Source organism: Panicum virgatum, chromosome 2N (genome assembly GCF_016808335.1).
Source record: "Panicum virgatum strain AP13 chromosome 2N, P.virgatum_v5, whole genome shotgun sequence".
Classification (NCBI taxonomy): Eukaryota; Viridiplantae; Streptophyta; class Magnoliopsida; order Poales; family Poaceae; genus Panicum; species Panicum virgatum.
In genome coordinates, this window is record NC_053146.1 from 1,162,605 (window position 1) to 1,179,621 (window position 17,017).

At 45.6% G+C, this 17,017-nt stretch overlaps 2 protein-coding genes across 2 annotated transcripts; both read left to right on the plus strand.

The window, feature by feature from the left end:
- The first annotated feature begins 349 nt into the window (after nucleotides 1-349).
- Nucleotides 350-2,421, plus strand: LOC120659256 (transcription factor NIGTH1-like). The gene is made up of 5 exons (XM_039937335.1): nucleotides 350-697; nucleotides 790-950; nucleotides 1,038-1,467; nucleotides 1,584-1,660; nucleotides 1,796-2,421. The coding sequence occupies exons 1-5, from the start codon at nucleotides 496-498 to the stop codon at nucleotides 2,015-2,017; spliced, it is 1,092 nt and encodes a 363-aa protein (XP_039793269.1). The 5' UTR covers nucleotides 350-495; the 3' UTR covers nucleotides 2,018-2,421.
- An 11,139-nt stretch (nucleotides 2,422-13,560) lies between these two features.
- LOC120659257 (L-ascorbate oxidase homolog) lies at nucleotides 13,561-15,936 on the plus strand. Its single transcript, XM_039937336.1, has 4 exons — nucleotides 13,561-13,810; nucleotides 13,890-15,085; nucleotides 15,209-15,287; nucleotides 15,456-15,936. Exons 1-4 carry the CDS (start codon nucleotides 13,676-13,678, stop codon nucleotides 15,657-15,659), a joined length of 1,614 nt encoding a protein of 537 aa, XP_039793270.1. The 5' UTR covers nucleotides 13,561-13,675; the 3' UTR covers nucleotides 15,660-15,936.
- The last annotated feature ends 1,081 nt before the right edge of the window (nucleotides 15,937-17,017 follow it).

Consider the following 17,017-nt stretch of genomic DNA (forward strand, 5'->3'; position numbering starts at 1 on the left):
AGGGATAACTATTTCTTTTACCAAATTATGCAAAATTTGAATTTATATTCTGCGAAATTTATGCAAAATCCAGACCTTCCAAAGGGTCCTCCCTTACGAAGCTATTAGCAATATACAAAAGATATCAACACTAACATATGTGAGATTTACAAAAGAAATTAACAATCTAACTTGGCTAGAGGCACAGGCCTCGTCTACAAAATCTTTAGCCAATCCCATTTATTACTACACAATAATAGGAGTAGATACACCTATAGCAAACTAGAAATATCATAAATATAAAGGGTTTGGATGTAAAAGCACGAATGGACGTGAAAACTCGTCCTTGTGGATGCGGAGATTCTACCACTCCCATCTTCAGTTTTTTCCTTCTCCGCGGGGCTCTATAAATGGAGCTCACCTTCCCCCACCTCCTTCCGTTCCCATCCGCCTCGCAGCTCCCTCCCCCTTCCAACACGCAGGACAGCGTAGATTCAATTCAATCCATCCATTCCGATGGGGCTCGACGTCTTGGAGATCGGGATGGGCTCCGATTTGAGCCTGGATCTGAGGTACTTCGCCTCCAAGGCCGTCCGGCAGGCCAGGGACGCGGCGGCGTCGGACGTGGACGCCTGCATCCGCCGCCTCGAGGAGGAGCGCGGCAAGATCGAGATGTTCAGGCGGGAGCTCCCGCTCTGCGCGCGCCTCCTCGCCGAAGGTGAGGAAATTTACCCTCTGTTTTTTTCGTTCGTGTGCCTTTCCTTTTTGGGGGCGGTTTTTTTATGCAGCGATGCGGCGGCGTGTGCGCAGTGATCGATGTCATGAAGGCGGAGGCGGGGACGAAGACGAAGGGCGATCGCAAGGCGGCGGTGGCGGTGGAGGAGGACGGCGCCGCCGGTGACAAGAGCAAGTGGATGAGCACGGCGCAGCTCTGGACCGGCGATTCCGGCCGGGAGGATGCGGAATCAGAGGTACGATTCGATGCTTCAGCGGCTTGGTCGATTTGTGAAATTTTGAGCGCGTCGGTGGGCCTAAAACTCGGAGCTTTGCGGTCGCAGAAGCAAGATAAGGGGAGGAGCTCGCCGGAGGCCAAGTCCCACGGCGGCGGCGGAGCCGGCGCTTTCTTGCCGTTCAAGGCTGTGGGCTCCGGCGCGCCGGCGTTCGCGCCGCTGTGCTTGAGAGCGGATGACAAGGCCGCGAACGCCGGGACGCCGGATCTGTCCTTGCTGTCACCGCCGGCGATCAAGAGCGCTCCAGCTGCTGCCGGCGCCGCCCAGGAAAGCCGTCGCCAGGTCGTGGGGTTCGCGCAGGCAGCGGCGAGGGCGGTCGCCATGGCGCCGGCTGGCCCTTCTCTTAGCCTCCAGTCTCAACCACAGCAGACATCTCAGCAGCAGCAGCAACAGGCGGCGAGGAAGGCCAGGCGCACCTGGTCGCCGGAGCTTCACCGCCAGTTCGTCGCAGCCTTGAATCAACTCGGCGGTGCCCAGGGTGAGCCTTCTCCTGAATCCTGATGATAATTCACAAAATTTGTTCAGGTGTCCTAATTCATTGTCACAGAAGCAAGCACAAACTTGAAATTAATGAGTTCCATGGCATGACTGCAGTTGCCACTCCGAAGCAAATCAGGGAGCTGATGAAGGTGGATGGCCTGACGAACGATGAGGTCAAAAGCCATCTTCAGGTGAGCAATTCGTCACAATCTTTCAGTGTTCCACCTAAAGAACATTCACTCAGTTGTTGTTGTTGTTGTTGTTGTTGTTGTTGTGACCTGTGAGGATACTTTACTAACTTGGATTATGTGATGTTGATTGTTCAGAAGTACCGGCTGCACAACCGAAGAGCGCCTGGATCCGGCATTGTAAGCCAGCCAATTGTGCTTGTGGGAGGGCTCTGGATTTCCCAGGAGCAAAGCAGCTCACAGTCTGGATCTCCCCAGGGCCCTCTCCACTTCTCAACATCTGGCATCGCCGTCTCATCGGCGGCCACCGTCAGCTGCGAGGAGGAAGATGGCCGGTCCGAGAGCTATGGCTGGAAATGATGAAGAGGTGGCTGCATCATCAGTGTTCAGAATCATCGGTGTTCAGAGAGAGACTTTGGTGGACCGCGATGCTGCCTGTTACAGCTTCAGGTGGGAGCCATGACATGAGGAGATTGTAGTGTAGTCTATCTGTATACAATACAGGGGAGATCGGGCCTTGAGCGCTCGAGATGGAACTGATGGTGCGTCGGCGTTGGGTTGTACATCAGAAAGAGATGATACTAGTTACAGTTTTGCGGTTTGTTAATCCATGTTCCGGGCAGAGCTACAATTTTCGCCCTGAGAGAGTTTATCTACCTATATCTGTTGTCGATTATAACATCTTCTCCTTTTTTTTCTGTTGAATAAATATTGTTTTGCTGTTTTTCATGGAACAAACTAGCAGTACAGATGAATTTCTGCAAGTATATGTGGTCAACTTTTGATTGTGCTTCTATGTTCTTATTATCCGGGTTTTACTTCTGTAATGTGGTTTCCAGATGCATATCATTCATTCAGGGCCGATTCAGAGATGTCAGAAAAAGAAAAAGATCTTGTGTGTGTGTGTGTGTATATATATATATATACTTTGGATGCTGTCCTTTTTTCTTGGAACTTGACGGAGGTGGTCCTTGCTGAAATTCAGATAACCAAGTAACCAACCAACAGGCTGTTCCCCAATCATCAAGAAGACAAGAAGCCATCTGGAGTACCATCTGTTGAGTAACCAACAGACTGAAATCCCTCTGTTCTATTCAGCTGAACTCACTCATCTTCTTTGTCAGGCAAAGCATGACTCACCCCCAACAAGTAGGAAGAGGCAAGAAGAAGCCCTTCTCCCCCAACCATCATCCCGCCAGTCTGTTGCAACCGGGCGGCACCAAGAAACTGACCCGTCGCCGCCGGCCGGAAGTCGGAAGACCGGGCGCCGCGGCAGACGGCAAGAATAGCTCCCGAATCTTCGGTTGTTTCCTAGGGCCGTATAGTCAGTTCGGTTGGGGTGTGCGTGCGTCCCTTTTGACCCGTGTTGTAAGCTTTTAATAATTTTTTTCTTCTTAATGCAATGATACACAGCTCTCCTGCGTATTCTCGAAAAAAAAAGCTCCCGAATCCGGCCGTTTCCGATGAGCCTGTTCTTGGACGCCCTGACCTCATGACCTGACCTGCCGCTGCATGGCATGCGTTGCGTTGCATGCCGCCGGAGCTCGGCGATATGATTAACAATGGCGGCGTCGCTGTCGCGGCCGGTCAGACAATTGCAAGTGCTGCTAGCTCAGTAATCGCTGGGTCCAGTCCTGCTCGCTCTTATCCAGAGCCAGACGGAGTATATGCTCTCAAGGCATGCGTTCGATTCTTGTTCTTCCCTGTTGAAGTTGAACACGCACGCTGCTCGCCTTGACTCGGCCGGCCCTGCTCGCGGTTCTTCAGTCGTTCATAGTAGCTTCCGTGACGAACGGTTGATTAGTCGCTGCTGACTGTGTGTGTTCGTGGTTTTTCCAACATTCGGACGTGCTTTCAGTCGGTCCTGGCGCAGAATCAAAGAGTGGTCAGGACAGATTGCAGCTTAAGGATTGATGAAAGAATAATGGCTGTTCATCGAGGGGTGTGTTTAATCGCGAAAAGTTCGTGAAAAAGTTGTTGTAGCACGTTTCGGTTTTATTTGGCAATTATTGTCCAACCATGAAATAATTAGTTTTAAAAGATTCGTCTCGTTATTTACAACCAAATTGTGCAATTAGTTATATTTTTAAACTACATTTAATACTCCATACATGTATCGTAAGATTCGATGTGACGTGCGTCAGTGAAAAATTTTGCAAATTTTTCGTGGAACTAAACACAACCGAGGTAGTTGGGATCTAGTACAGTGCTTGCAAGGACGTGTGTGAGTGTCAGTTTTCAGTCAGTTTTTATTTTTTTACCAGGGTTGTTGCAAGCTGTAAAAAAAATTGAAAAAGAAACGGAGGATGAAATGACAGCAGGAGAGAGGGCCCAGTGCAGCGGGGAATCGTTATTCGGATGCGCGGGGCAATTCTGAATATCCGTTTGTTTTTCGAAAAGGTATTCTGAATATTCGTCGAATTTCGTTTCTGTCGCTCTCTGGCGAGTGCAACTTTACCTAATCTTCTAAAGACCTAAATGGGGGGCGATTTTGTGCCACGTCTACAGTAAATGAGGACCGTCCGATTTTCATCGTACGGTTGCTCCGCCATCCCTTGCCTTCTCTGCTGTCTTCCGTCATGCCCGGGCCCCCCACTTTGTGGTCGCCCTCCTCCGCCTCTCTCATCGCGGCTGGTCGGATCTGAGCAACACGCCACCGGTGAGCCGCCAATGACCCCCGAGAGGAGAGGAAAAGGGGCAGAACCGGCGTCACAGGGTAGCTATGATGGCGACGGAGGAGGGACGGGAGCGGCGGACCGCAGATCTCCTCCAGGCCCGCCTTGCCTGCGCTGCGACAGCGTCCGTCACGGCACGAGCCATCGGTGGCCAGGTTGGTCGTGCCTCACTTCACCCCGGCCATGAGAGCGGCACCCTCCTCTCTTCTCCCCCCTTGCAGTCGTAGCCGGTCACCTGCTTGACGCCGGCCGCGCACCTACCGACGATGTTGAGACAGCCGGATCCGGGCCCAGCCCGCGCGCCTCCGCGGACCTCAAGAAGGCCGCTCCCGTGCCGGGCGGAGCAGCAGAGAGACAGAGAGAGCGATAGAGATTGAGAGGCAGAGAGAGAGTTCGAGAGATAGAGAGATAGGTAAAGCAGAGAGAATTCGAGAGAGATAGAGATCAGATATTTTTACATTATTACGATATAGCCCCTGGTTATTTATGAAGACCAGATGCAATGCTTTAGTTTCAATTTTTTCAATGGTCAATTTACCTTTTTAGTGCGAATATCAATCGTGTAATTTGATGTAACCAATACATTCATTCTCCAAATTAACATTGCTAGACTCCTCAAGCAATAAAGTTGCCCCAACTACTATTATTAAATTTCCGATATCTAATTTCTTACGGTGCGCCATTTCGAGACAACTAAACTGAAAAATTATTATGCAACGCTATATTTATATAGTTATTCTGCTACAACAAAGATTACACTACATAACGGACCCATAATTTCAAGAGCACTATTCAATTATGTTTCTAAATTACAGTAATTAATGATTTCATTCTAACAATAATATCTAAATGTCGATTAAACAATTATGAGCTTATAATAATATCTTTTGGTTTTTCTCATTAAAAAGAGTTTTACCCCTTCCTTTTCCACAATAAATGTAGCAAAAAAAATGATAATTGCCGCGGCGCGGCAGAGGTGTCTAGGTCCCCACGTGAACCTTATGGGCTAAAAGAGTGACTCACCGCTGGCCCATGGGATGAGCCCGTTTAGTTAGTGAAAATTTTTGGCCCAAAAGTCACATCGAATGTTTGACTAGATGTCGAGAGGGATTTTCAGGCACTAATTAAAAAACTAATTTTAGAACTCGCTTGGAAACCGCGAGACGAATCTTTTGAGGCCTTTGACGCATCATTACCACACGTGAATTACTGTAGCATTTATGGCTAATCATGCACTAATTAGGCTCAAAAGATTCGTCTGGTCGTGTACATCCAAACTGTGCAATTAGTTTTATTTTTTAGCTACATTTAATGCTTCATGCATGTGTGTAAAGGGGAGGCAAAAAATTTTGGACAAAAAATTTTGGTAACTAAACGGGCTCTGGCCAAAAACATGAGGCGTCTGATCGACCCGATGTAAGATTTGAGCCATAGGATTGTATGTAGATTTTACAAAAAGATCCTAAGATTTACATAAATTAACCCGCGGTTCATATTTTTTTATGGAAAAGACCCTAAACTTTTTTAAAATCTACCTACAGTTCAAAATTTTATAGAAAAGTCCCACATCTTTGCAAAAACAAACCCGCGATCACTGCATTCTTACTAAAAAGACCCTAAATTTTTTAGTAATTAACCCATAGTCCAAAACTTTTTAGAAACATCTTTAGTATTTGTAACAATCACTGGTCGTCATGGCGCGGCAACCTGGCCCCAGCCTTTCTAGTCATCAAACCAAACGGGCGCGCGCTCTGAATATTCCTTTCCTTGTGCTTCCTTTTCGTCTTATTTTCATCTTGATTCTTGAAAGTTTGGGAGGAAGGAAGATGTGTGTCCGTGCTGCCTGTGTGTAGGGTAGACGGGCTGCATTTGAAGGGAACACAGGCCCATGCAGGTCAGAATTAGCTAAGACGGTCCTCTCAAAAAAAAAATAGCTAGGATGTCAGTGAGGCCAGGGAAGCCCAATCAACACTACTACCTATCAGGGAAGCCCACGTATGGTATGACTCAGGCCCATATACATATGGTGCTGTTTGCTTCCATATACATATGGCCAGAATTTTTTTTGGTAATGAGTATTTGGTAAGCTGATGCAGCTGCAAAATTTCAAATGGCAGCGGAGCCTAACGGATAGATGCTAGTATATAGTATGTCCAAAGAGCGAGCGTGCATCATAATACATGCATGCGTGCAGCGCGTAATCATGAGAAAGGCTGGCCGGGCCGGGGACGGCGTACGGTTAGTTGCTTGATTAGGCTAGTTTTAGTGGGAATATTATCGGTGGTTATCTAGGCTGGGAACTAATTAAATAATCAATCTGGAGGAGTGTTACGGTGATGACACTTCTTCTTTCTTTTCTACCATGCTTATGACACTCCTGTTAAGAGTGGCCTTACGGTGAAACTTGCATTGTTTACTCGGCCCATCTGTTCTGTTCGAGGAGAGGGAGAGGTAAATTAAAGAGGCACACGATCGATATATCGAATGGCCAGGGGACGCGATAAAGATTCAGGCTCATCACGCGGGCGGCGTTTGCGCTGAACCACCCAAAAACAAATCAAACCAAAGAAAAGCATGAAACTAATTACCTAATTAAGCACGCGGAGACAGAGGGAGTACAGCATTAATTAGCATGGTTAGAGCAAGGCTAATAATACAGCCAACAAGCTAGCTGTAAGGTTCCTTGCAGCCTTCTCTCAGCCTACTTGTATAATAGTTAGCTCTTCACAATTAATGCATGGCTCACATGTCTCTCACACAGATTTTCTTGATTCTTGTGTCTAAGCCGGCTATAACTTTACAGTCCGCTTCTTCTATCTCTCTTCTCTTCTCTTCTCCACCTCATCATTTAGCCGGCTTACAGCCAAATATAATATTTTCTCTAATATGCTAGCTAGCTCTCAAGCATTAATTCATGCATTCAATTCGGATCGACGAGCAGCAGCAGTTGAGCGCCCACATGATGGTGGTTTAGTCAACAAATAAAGCGTGCTGCAAACGAAATGATCATCCTAGTAGTAGTACAGTAACTAGTAAGGCAACATATATAATTATATATTTATAGATGTATGCATGCATGCATGCATATGTTTGACACTGCTGATATTATTATAACCATCAGTTTTGTGCTGATGATGAGCCACTGCCCACTGGTTTCATACTGTCTCCGGAGGCCAGTGTCAGGCCCAGGGTTAAAGTCCGGTCAAACCGCCGCCCTCCGGTAGCGGTTTACTAGACCGGTTTGACCGGAAACCGGTGGAAACCGGTTGAATTCAAATTCAAATTTAAAATTGCATGTGTAATCGGTTTGGACCGGTATACCGGCCGGTTTGACCGGTTTGAATTCAAATCTAAATTCAAAATCGCATGTGTAATCGGTTTGGAACGGTATACCGGCCGGTTTGACCGGTTTACCAAGTGGGCCATAATGGGCCGTCTCATTTTTTCCTTTTCTTTTTTGAGTTAACTTTAAATGTCCGAAAAGTATGTTAAACGAACGATTTTTTGAGAAAATTTGACACCATTAGATTCGTCGCACCTTGAAGTATTTTTAAGAATTTTTTAGAAATTTTTTCATTTTTTTGAATTCAAATTTGAATTTTGAATTTGGACCAGTTTGATACCGACCTAAACCGGAACCGAGCCGGACCGGTAACCGGTCAAACCGAACCGGTTCCCACCGGTTTTGTAAACCCTGGTCAGGCCCGGGCATCTGGGAGGGAGTGCAGCAGCAGCTTGTGCAACTGCACAGAGAGCACACAAGCTCACCGAGCAAGTGGACTTTTGAAGGTCAAAATCATGCTTTTGAAGGCCTGCCTGTCACACTTCTGCAAGTCAACGCTCGAAGCGTTTATATTCGCAAAAAAAAATCTAAGCATTTTCTTACATTTCCATTTCGCGAGATTCCTGTTAGATCACCTGCCGGTTATGCTCAAAAAAAAAAATCACCTGCCGGTTGGACTCTAGGCTAGCGCTGCGGGTGGCTGCCTCCTGCTTCGATTCTTGACGGTGCAGGTTTTGGCTTCACCACGCTGCAGGTCCTGCCGGCAACCATTGCTGCTACTACCAGAAATTGCTTATAAGCCGTGTGCCTTATTATTTACCGTATGTCATTTTTCGTCCCACGGTAAAACACACTTTGCCAAGTGTCGACAAAAAAACACACGGTAAAGATATAACATACGACAAAATTTAGCTTTAAAGCTTTGCCATGTACTTTGCCGTGTGCTTTTTTCTAGCACACGAAAAATAATAAAATTACTGTGTGCGCTTTTTGAAGATTGCAAAGTAATAAAAAAAATTCTTTTCGTATCTTGAAACTTTTTCTACTCTTCACATACAACATACAACATGTGCTACTCTATGTTAAGTTTTGATACATTTCTATATTTATTTTCTATATTTAACTAACTAAATGCATTTCAAGCAATTTTTTTCATCAAATCAAATTTGAATGGCAAGTGATTCAAATAATAAAATAAAATGAGTGGAAAGGCCTTACGTATCAAATGAAAAAAAATCGAATATCTTGTCTAGAAAATATGACCACGTACATGAGTCCAAACGATTTTAAAATTCTAAAAAAGCAAATGAAGTATGAAAATTATGAGATTTGTCAATATATCATGATACCATACGTGGAGGTTATGGTAAAAATTGAAGTGTGTTTCACAATTTTGTCATGTACGATGCTTACAAATGGAAACATCTCTCGTATAGTTTTCCAAAACTATAAAAAAAAGATATATAAGATTTATGAACATTGTTACTACCACTATTTCAGATGAACAAATGACCAAAATAAAAGTTGTAGATCTTTAGATGTTATATAGCTTTGTAGTTGAAAATGTTTCTATTTGAATTAATTTACTGCTTTAATATGTGCTTTGAATTTGTCATTATCCATTTTTAGGTGGCGGAACGTCCACTCCAAATGGTGTCGTCCGCATGTCAAGACGTTCGGATGTCCGAACGTCTTGAACGACGGACGGTCTGTCACCTAAAAATGGGTTATTTGAAACTTGAAATTCACTTTGCTGTGTGCCAAATTCAGGGCACACGGCAAATAACTAGGCTTTGCCATGTGCCCTTGATTTGGCACACGGCAAAGTAAATTTTAAATTTTATAAATGATCTCGGATGGGGAGACAGTCAAAATGAAAGTTGTAGATCTCGAAAAATTATGAAATTTTATAGTTGATAATTTTAAATTTGAATTTATTTAGGGTCTCAAACAACCAATTTACACTCAGTTTAGTATAATTTAAGGGGAAAGAAAATGGAGTATAAATACAAGTGAGAGTGTGGTCCAGTGGTTGAGAAGGTTACGCGCGAGGGGGAGGTCGCGGGTTCGGGTCACTTTGGGTTTCGGGTCAAAAAATATTGGCCCATGCCCGGCCCATGACATGGTCGGGTCGGGTCGAGTTCGGGTTGGCCCGCAATCTTGTGTGTAATTTTTGAGTTGGATCTGGTTTTTTGAGTTTCGGGTCAAATATTTCGGTCCATACCCGACCCGTGACTTGGTTGGGTCGGGTTGGGTTGGGTCAGATTTATCGGTCGGATGGCCCATGATCAGGTCTACTTATGAGACAGATGAACAAATATAGGTACGGTACTACTTCCAAGGTCGACCAAAGGGAGAGAAGAATTCAGCATTATCCTTTTTATTTAAAAAGAAGAATCCAGTATTTATCAGTCTTCTCTTTAAAAAGAAAGAAAGAAAGGAAAGAAAAAAATCACTATTGTGACGAAATACTGTTGTTCATTCCTTAGATTACGTGTTATGCCCATGAATGGAGTGTGAATAAGGCGGGTCACTTTTCTTTTATCCGCCTTTAATCATTTGTTCCCCTTTTTTTATATTTTACTGCTGCTGGGTATCCATGCATGCCTTGGACACTCTTGAGTCCATTGTCTTCCATGCTAAGGTACGTTTCCTGGTCCGAGACACGTACATGGAGAACCCAGGGTCATCGAGAAAATTATCTCGCACTAGCCCAAAAAGGTGTAGAGATACATGTGCTTCCATGTGCTTCTCTCCACCGGAAATATGCAGTGTTTGGTTATGACAATTTAGCTTGTAACATCAATAAAAATATATTTTATTAAAAACGAAAACATCTGCATATTGTCAAAAAATTTCTAAATATATATAGTAGTGTCAAACAAAATAAAATTTTAGATATCCAGCCGTACGTAAAAATTAGGCTTAGGTCGTGTTTAAATCCAAAATCTCAAAATCCAAATTTTTTGTAAATCGCCTGCATGGTGTACTAAATATATTCGAAAAATAAATCGCATTACATAAATGGACTGTAAATCGCAAGACGAATCTAATGAGCCTAATTAGGATGTGATTAGACACTAAATTTCTACAGTAAACATATGCTAATAATGGATTAATTAGGCTTATTAGATTCGTCTCGTAGTTTACAGACGATATTTATAATTAATTTTATGATTAGTCTACATTTAATACTTCAAATGTTGAAAGATTCTCTTCTAAAATTTCAAAATCCAAAATTCAAAGTGAACTAAACACACCCTTAGACTTATATTTGCAGCCTGCAGCCGCTTTTTCTCCTCTCACATGACACTGGCTACAGTGCTGCGAGCGGCAGCCGAGCTTTAGTTTTAAATGCTGCTGCAAAGAAACAGTATGCACACGCTCTTATGAAAATTTCTTTCGAAAGTACCGGTGCACTATTTTTATTTTATATTTTATTTTTTGAAAAAAATCGGAGGAGAAGGATCGATCAATGAGGGGAAAAAAAAGCCATCGACGTCGTCCATTTGGGGAGCGGGGTGGATCCTCCATCCACGGACTAGCTAAAAAGGTCGGCGGTTTTGCTACGTGGATCTGTATTCCACGTTGTAGCATTGTAGTTGCGGACTTTAGTCCATACTTATAGTAGTAGTGCACATGAAAATATGCAATTTTTAAGCAATATAGTTAAAATAAATTTATCATTTCGTTATCTTTGCATAGGTGTCATGATGTGCAACACGCTATTGTGCTTGTATATATTTTGAGTCTGACGCTATTATTTAAGTAGTAAATTATTTTAGGTGTCGAAATGGAGGTATGACATTTATTGCTGTGTGTTATTGCGGTGAAAGAAGAGGTAAAATAATTTATTTGGGAGGGCATCATAATTAGTTGCTTATTTAATGTATTTTGAAATCACGAGGCATTTAATAGACATGATGGTTTTTTAAAAGGAAGTAGTGGTTGTATTAAAATATTTCACATTATTATGGAGGTCGCATGAGAAGCCATATAGAATGTTAGTACAACATTATATTTTTTTAGTAAAATGAGATGTTATGTTGAACGAATTACAAAAATATTTTGGATATCAAAGTTTTAGGTTTTGAAATTTTGAGTTATTTTTGTTTTTGAATTTTTTAGAAATATTTCAAAATTGAATTTCACTATATATAGTGAGGATGTAGATTTTGAAATTTTAAGCAACTTTTGTATTGATTATTTTCTATTTGAAGATGTTTTGGTATCTAAATTGTAGGTACAACGGGTCATATGTAAGATTTATGCAAATGAATTGTGAAAGTATTTTGAATTTTAAAATTTGCTCTATAATAAAGTTATAGTCTTTGAATATTAGATCAAGTTTTATATTGAACAACTTTTGATTCCATCATGTTTTGGTGTCAAAATTGTACGTATAATTTTGCTTGTGTAGAAGTAACAAATGGAACGGGTTGTGGGTTTGATTTAATTGAAATACAAGGGTTTTTTCTTAAAAATTTGTTGTGAGAGGATCTGGATGGCGGATTGATTCAACAAAAACTTAAGATTTTATTTGCAAATTTCTTTGAATCAGGAATGTTGGACAGTGGGCAAAACTAGGTGCAAATACCGCTTAGAGGGTAAATTAATTCAGTATGTGTAGAAGGAGGAAGTTAATTAAGCCAAAATTTAGTTTGGGGGGTTAAACCCTGTCAAAAGTTTACATAAGAGAGGAGATCAGAATACATATTAATTTCGCTGAAGGGAGAGGTTTTATTTTTTAAAAAAAAGCTAAGAGAGGATGTGAGACTGGGGGTTCATTTATCTAAAATTTGAGAGTTTTTTTTCACAAATTTTCTAATATTTGCATGATCCAAACCATTCGCCTGGCCTATCCGATGGCCGAGAATGGCTGACTGGCCACGATGGGGGCACTTTTTTTTTGTTGCAGAAATCGTAGCGTACACAGAGAATGGTTGGGTGAAGATGAAGTGAAGTTGCCTACTTCGCGTCTCGTCTCGGCGTGCGCTGCCAAAATGTATAGCAGACACAATTGTCTCTGGCTCTCAGCTCTGCTTGTGGTTGGCCTCCGTCCATTGTTTTGTGCTCGTATCGTAGCTGCTGCACGAGGCAAGATTCTCCCATGACCAATCACACCCTCCCTTCGTAGGAGTGTCTACCACCATTTTTCCATTTCATTTTAAGGTGTGTTTAGTTCTCTATTTTTTGCTAAAACTTGTATTTTTCTTTCTTTTTTTTTGGCAAAACGGATCTAAACACCATGAGCAAAAAGTAGCAAAAGTTGGATTGCAAAACTCTTGGCATCTGAAAGCAAGGCTAATAATATAGTCAGTTGCTGGCTACAAGGATTCTTTATAACTTTCTCTCAGCCCATTCATATAGTAGTTGAGCTCTTCACTATTAATTCATGACTCATTTGTCACTCTCACAAATTTTCTTAATTCTTATACATAAGCAGGCTTAGCCCACCTCTTTTTTCTTTCCTTTTCTCTCTCGTCCACCTCAACATTTAGCTAACTCACATCCCACTATAATACTTGCTCTGAGAGCCGGGAGTCCCAAAAACACCATAAACACATTGGGGGACGAGTGAAGAGAATAATTTTTAATATTTACCAAATATTTTGCTATTTTTCTATGCATCTAAACCAAGATGTAAAATTTGTGGGCCAAAAGATTTGGTACAAAAACTATTGGCCAAAAGTTTTGGCACTACAAAGGCATAGTGCTTGCAAAAATTATGCAAAACTTGAATACTGTGTGCCTGTGTGGCGGGAGCGGAGGGAGAGACTCGACAGCAGACAGGTTGTCCGGCGCTGTCCCGGCGTGTCTGTCTTTACTCGGGTGCGGCGGCGACGCGGAATGGTGGTGGGGGTGGTCGTCCTCTCGTCCTCGTCCCCGCCGCTTTATCCGCAGGGAAGCCGCGAAAAGAGAAAGCAAACGCAGCTGCCCTGCCCGTGCTATAAAGCCAGGCACCTGCTGCCCTCTTCACTCACTGCTGCTCCTCCGTCCCCACCCCAGATCTAGCTTGCTATCTGGAGAGAGCGAGAGGAACGCCGGCCGGCCGGAGCCATGCCGGCAATGGCAGCGCTGCTGGTGCTGCTGCTCGCCGTTGCGGCGCCCCTCGCCGGCGCCGACGACCCCTACCGCTACTTCACCTGGACCGTCACCTACGGCCCCATCAGCCCGCTCGGCACCACCCAGCAGGTATACATTGCCATCTCTGCTCTGTCTCCATTCTCCAGCAGCATCCAATCCAACAACTTCAAGCAACCGTCGCGCGCAGGGCATCCTGATCAACGGCCAGTTCCCGGGCCCGCGCATCGACTGCGTCACCAACGACAACCTCCTCGTCACCGTCGTCAACAACCTCGACGAGCCCTTCCTCCTCACCTGGAACGGCATCAAGCAGCGCAAGAACTCGTGGCAGGACGGCGTGGCCGGGACCAACTGCCCCATCCCGCCCGCCGCCAACTACACCTACAAGTTCCAGGCCAAGGACCAGATCGGCACCTTCACCTACTTCCCCTCCCTCGCGCTCCACCGCGCCGCCGGCGGCTTCGGCGCGCTCAACGTCTACCAGCGCCCCCGCATCCCCGTCCCCTACCCGCCGCCCGCGGGGGACTTCACGCTCCTCGTCGGGGACTGGTACAGGGCCGGCCACCGCCAGCTCAGGCAGAGCCTCGACGCCGGCGCCCCGCTCCCGCCGCCCGACGGCCTGCTCATCAATGGCGCCCGCTCGCCGCCGGCGTTCGTCGGCGCCCGCGGCGGGACCTACCTCTTCCGCGTCTCCAACGTCGGGCTCAGGGCCTCCGTCAACGTCCGGATCCAGGGCCACCGGCTCCGGCTGGTGGAGGTGGAGGGCACCCACCCCGTGCAGAACGCGTACGACTCCCTCGACGTCCACGCCGGCCAGTCGCTCGCGTTCCTCGTCGCGCTCGACCAGCCGCCGCTCGACTACGCCGTCGTCGTGTCCACGCGCTTCGCCCCCGCCAACCTCACGGCGGTGGCCACGCTGCACTACGCCGGCGCCACCGCCAGGGCGCCGGGCCCGCTGCCGCCCGGCCCGCCGGGGCAGTACGACTGGTCCGTCAACCAGGCGCGTTCGTTCCGGTGGAACCTCACGGCCAGCGCGGCGCGCCCCAACCCGCAGGGCTCCTTCCACTACGGCGCCATCCCGACGTCCAGGACGCTGGTGCTCGCGAGCTCGTCGCCGGCCCTCGCCGGCCGGAGGCGGTGCGCGGTCAACGGTGTGTCCTTCGTCGTCCCCGACACGCCGCTAAAGCTCGCGGACAACTACAACATCGCCAACGTCATCGAGTGGGACAGCCTCCCGGCGAGGCCCGCCGGCGGGGCGCCACCGCGCGCCGGGACGCCCGTCGTCAGGCTCAACCTGCACGAGTTCGTCGAGGTCGTGTTCCAGAACACCGAGAACGAGCTGCAGTCGTGGCACCTCGACGGATACGACTTCTGGGTTGTTGGGTGAGCATTTGCCCCTTTTCAGCAGCTCAACCTACTTGCCCTGCTCTTCGCTTCACTTCTGAAGATCATCATCTGCAAACAGAGACTCACTCACACACTTGATCATCATCTGAATGTGTTCAGCTACGGCGATGGCCAGTGGGCTGAGATGCAGCGGCGAACCTACAACTTGGTCGACGCGCAAGCAAGACATACGGTTCAGGTATTGTAACTTACTAGTAACTTGGAAGTAGATTGCTCAAGAACATGACTCTGGATCATGAACATTGTCTCAAGGAAACTGAACTGAACTGAACATTGGACTCCTGATCGAACACTGTATTGAGGAAACTTAATTAACTGAACATTGGCAATTGTTTGCTGGCATCAGGTGTACCCGAACGGATGGTCGGCGATCCTGGTGTCGCTGGACAACAAGGGGATGTGGAACCTGAGGTCGGCGATCTGGGACCGGCAGTACCTCGGCCAGCAGCTCTACCTCAGGGTCTGGACGCCGCAGCAGAGCTTCTCCAACGAGTACAGCATCCCGACCAACGCCATACTCTGTGGCAGGGCCGCTGGCCTCCCACACTGATGAGCGAGATGCAGAGAGCATACACGGTCGATTCGTGGTACTACTTATAATGTCTCATAGGATAAATCATTCTACTTATATATCTGAAATCAAGATGATAGTTGAGAGAGTGTTTTGTTGTAGCCAAAAGCTTAGATGAACTTGCTATTCTTTGATGGCGATGTCAGTAATTTATTTCTACTTGTGATTTGCCTGAGAGAGAGAAAGGAGGTATCAGGCTGAATCTGTCCAATGATCTTTTCCCTAATTAATGCATTGTTGATTCAGAATTCGCAAACATAGATTTCCATGTTTACCAGATTGTGTGATACTATCAACATAAGTCAGCAGGTTTCAGCTTAGGCAAACAAGAAAGGCTAGTGGTTTGTACTGTTTGTCTGTTTCAGTTTCAAATGCCCTCTCATTTGCTTCCTAAACAAGAAAGGGATCGCATCGATTCTTCACCTGCATTGCAAGTTGAAGTTAAGGAGTAAACATCCAGGTGTAACCTGCTTTACAGACAAGTTCCTCGCTGGTGCAGTTTGTTCATTGATGACCAAAAATGCAACCAGATCTGCACGAACATTAGCCTGTAAGGTTAAATGATCCTTTTCAATGGAATAAAAACAATGGAGTATCATATTGCAAAAAAGATTCCACGCATACATCAGTTTTGAAACCAAGATATTGAAACACTACAGTTGTTCTGAAATCAGGAATAGGGGATAAGGGGAATATGCCATGCCACCTGTTCTGATCTGCTTATGTTGATTTTTTTATTCCGGTTGTATTATTTAAAAAAAAAGGTTAAAAAAATTCGCTTATGTTCCGTCCAAAAAAAAAGACATAAGTTCTACCATAAAAAACAAGATAGAAGTCCAAGTTCTGAATTCTGAACATTGCTGAAAAATCTAGACTGAATAACACTGGCAGGCAACCGTGAAACATCATGTGCAACTGTGAAAGATGGTTGGCGATCAGAGGATGTGGAAGGAGAGGTCTGCGAGCTAGGCTCGCCAATACCTCGGCCAGCAGCTCTACCACAGGGTATAGACGCCGGAGCAGGGCTCCTCCGACGAGTACGGCAACCCGTTCGACGCCATACTCTGCAGTAGAGCCATTGGCTTCCACACTGATCGTTGGCTCAGCCATCGCTGGAAGATGAGAGATAGTTGCACGCATACAATATTTCAGAGTATGTGCAGTACCTGAAACTTCACCTGCTCTTCATTTCTGAAGAACATCTGCAATGGAGAGTGGACTGATATGCAGTGGAAGCAGATTTGGAAGCGTTCAGGTATTGCAACTTGGTTGACGCGCAAGCAAGACATACAGTTCAGGTATTGCAATTTGGAAGCAGATTGCTCAAGAACATAGCT

Excerpts from the sequence above, each read along its gene's own strand:
- LOC120659257 (XM_039937336.1), top strand. The coding sequence starts at position 13,676 with ATGCCGGCAATGGCAGCGCTGCTGGTGCTGCTGCTCGCCGTTGCGGCG. Across the intron at positions 15,086-15,208 it reads TACGACTTCTGGGTTGTTGG|CTACGGCGATGGCCAGTGGG; the intron begins GTGAGCATTTGC and ends GAATGTGTTCAG. Across the intron at positions 15,288-15,455 it reads AAGCAAGACATACGGTTCAG|GTGTACCCGAACGGATGGTC; the intron begins GTATTGTAACTT and ends TGCTGGCATCAG.
- LOC120659256 (XM_039937335.1), top strand. The coding sequence starts at position 496 with ATGGGGCTCGACGTCTTGGAGATCGGGATGGGCTCCGATTTGAGCCTG. Across the intron at positions 1,468-1,583 it reads TCAACTCGGCGGTGCCCAGG|TTGCCACTCCGAAGCAAATC; the intron begins GTGAGCCTTCTC and ends GCATGACTGCAG. Across the intron at positions 1,661-1,795 it reads AGGTCAAAAGCCATCTTCAG|AAGTACCGGCTGCACAACCG; the intron begins GTGAGCAATTCG and ends TTGATTGTTCAG.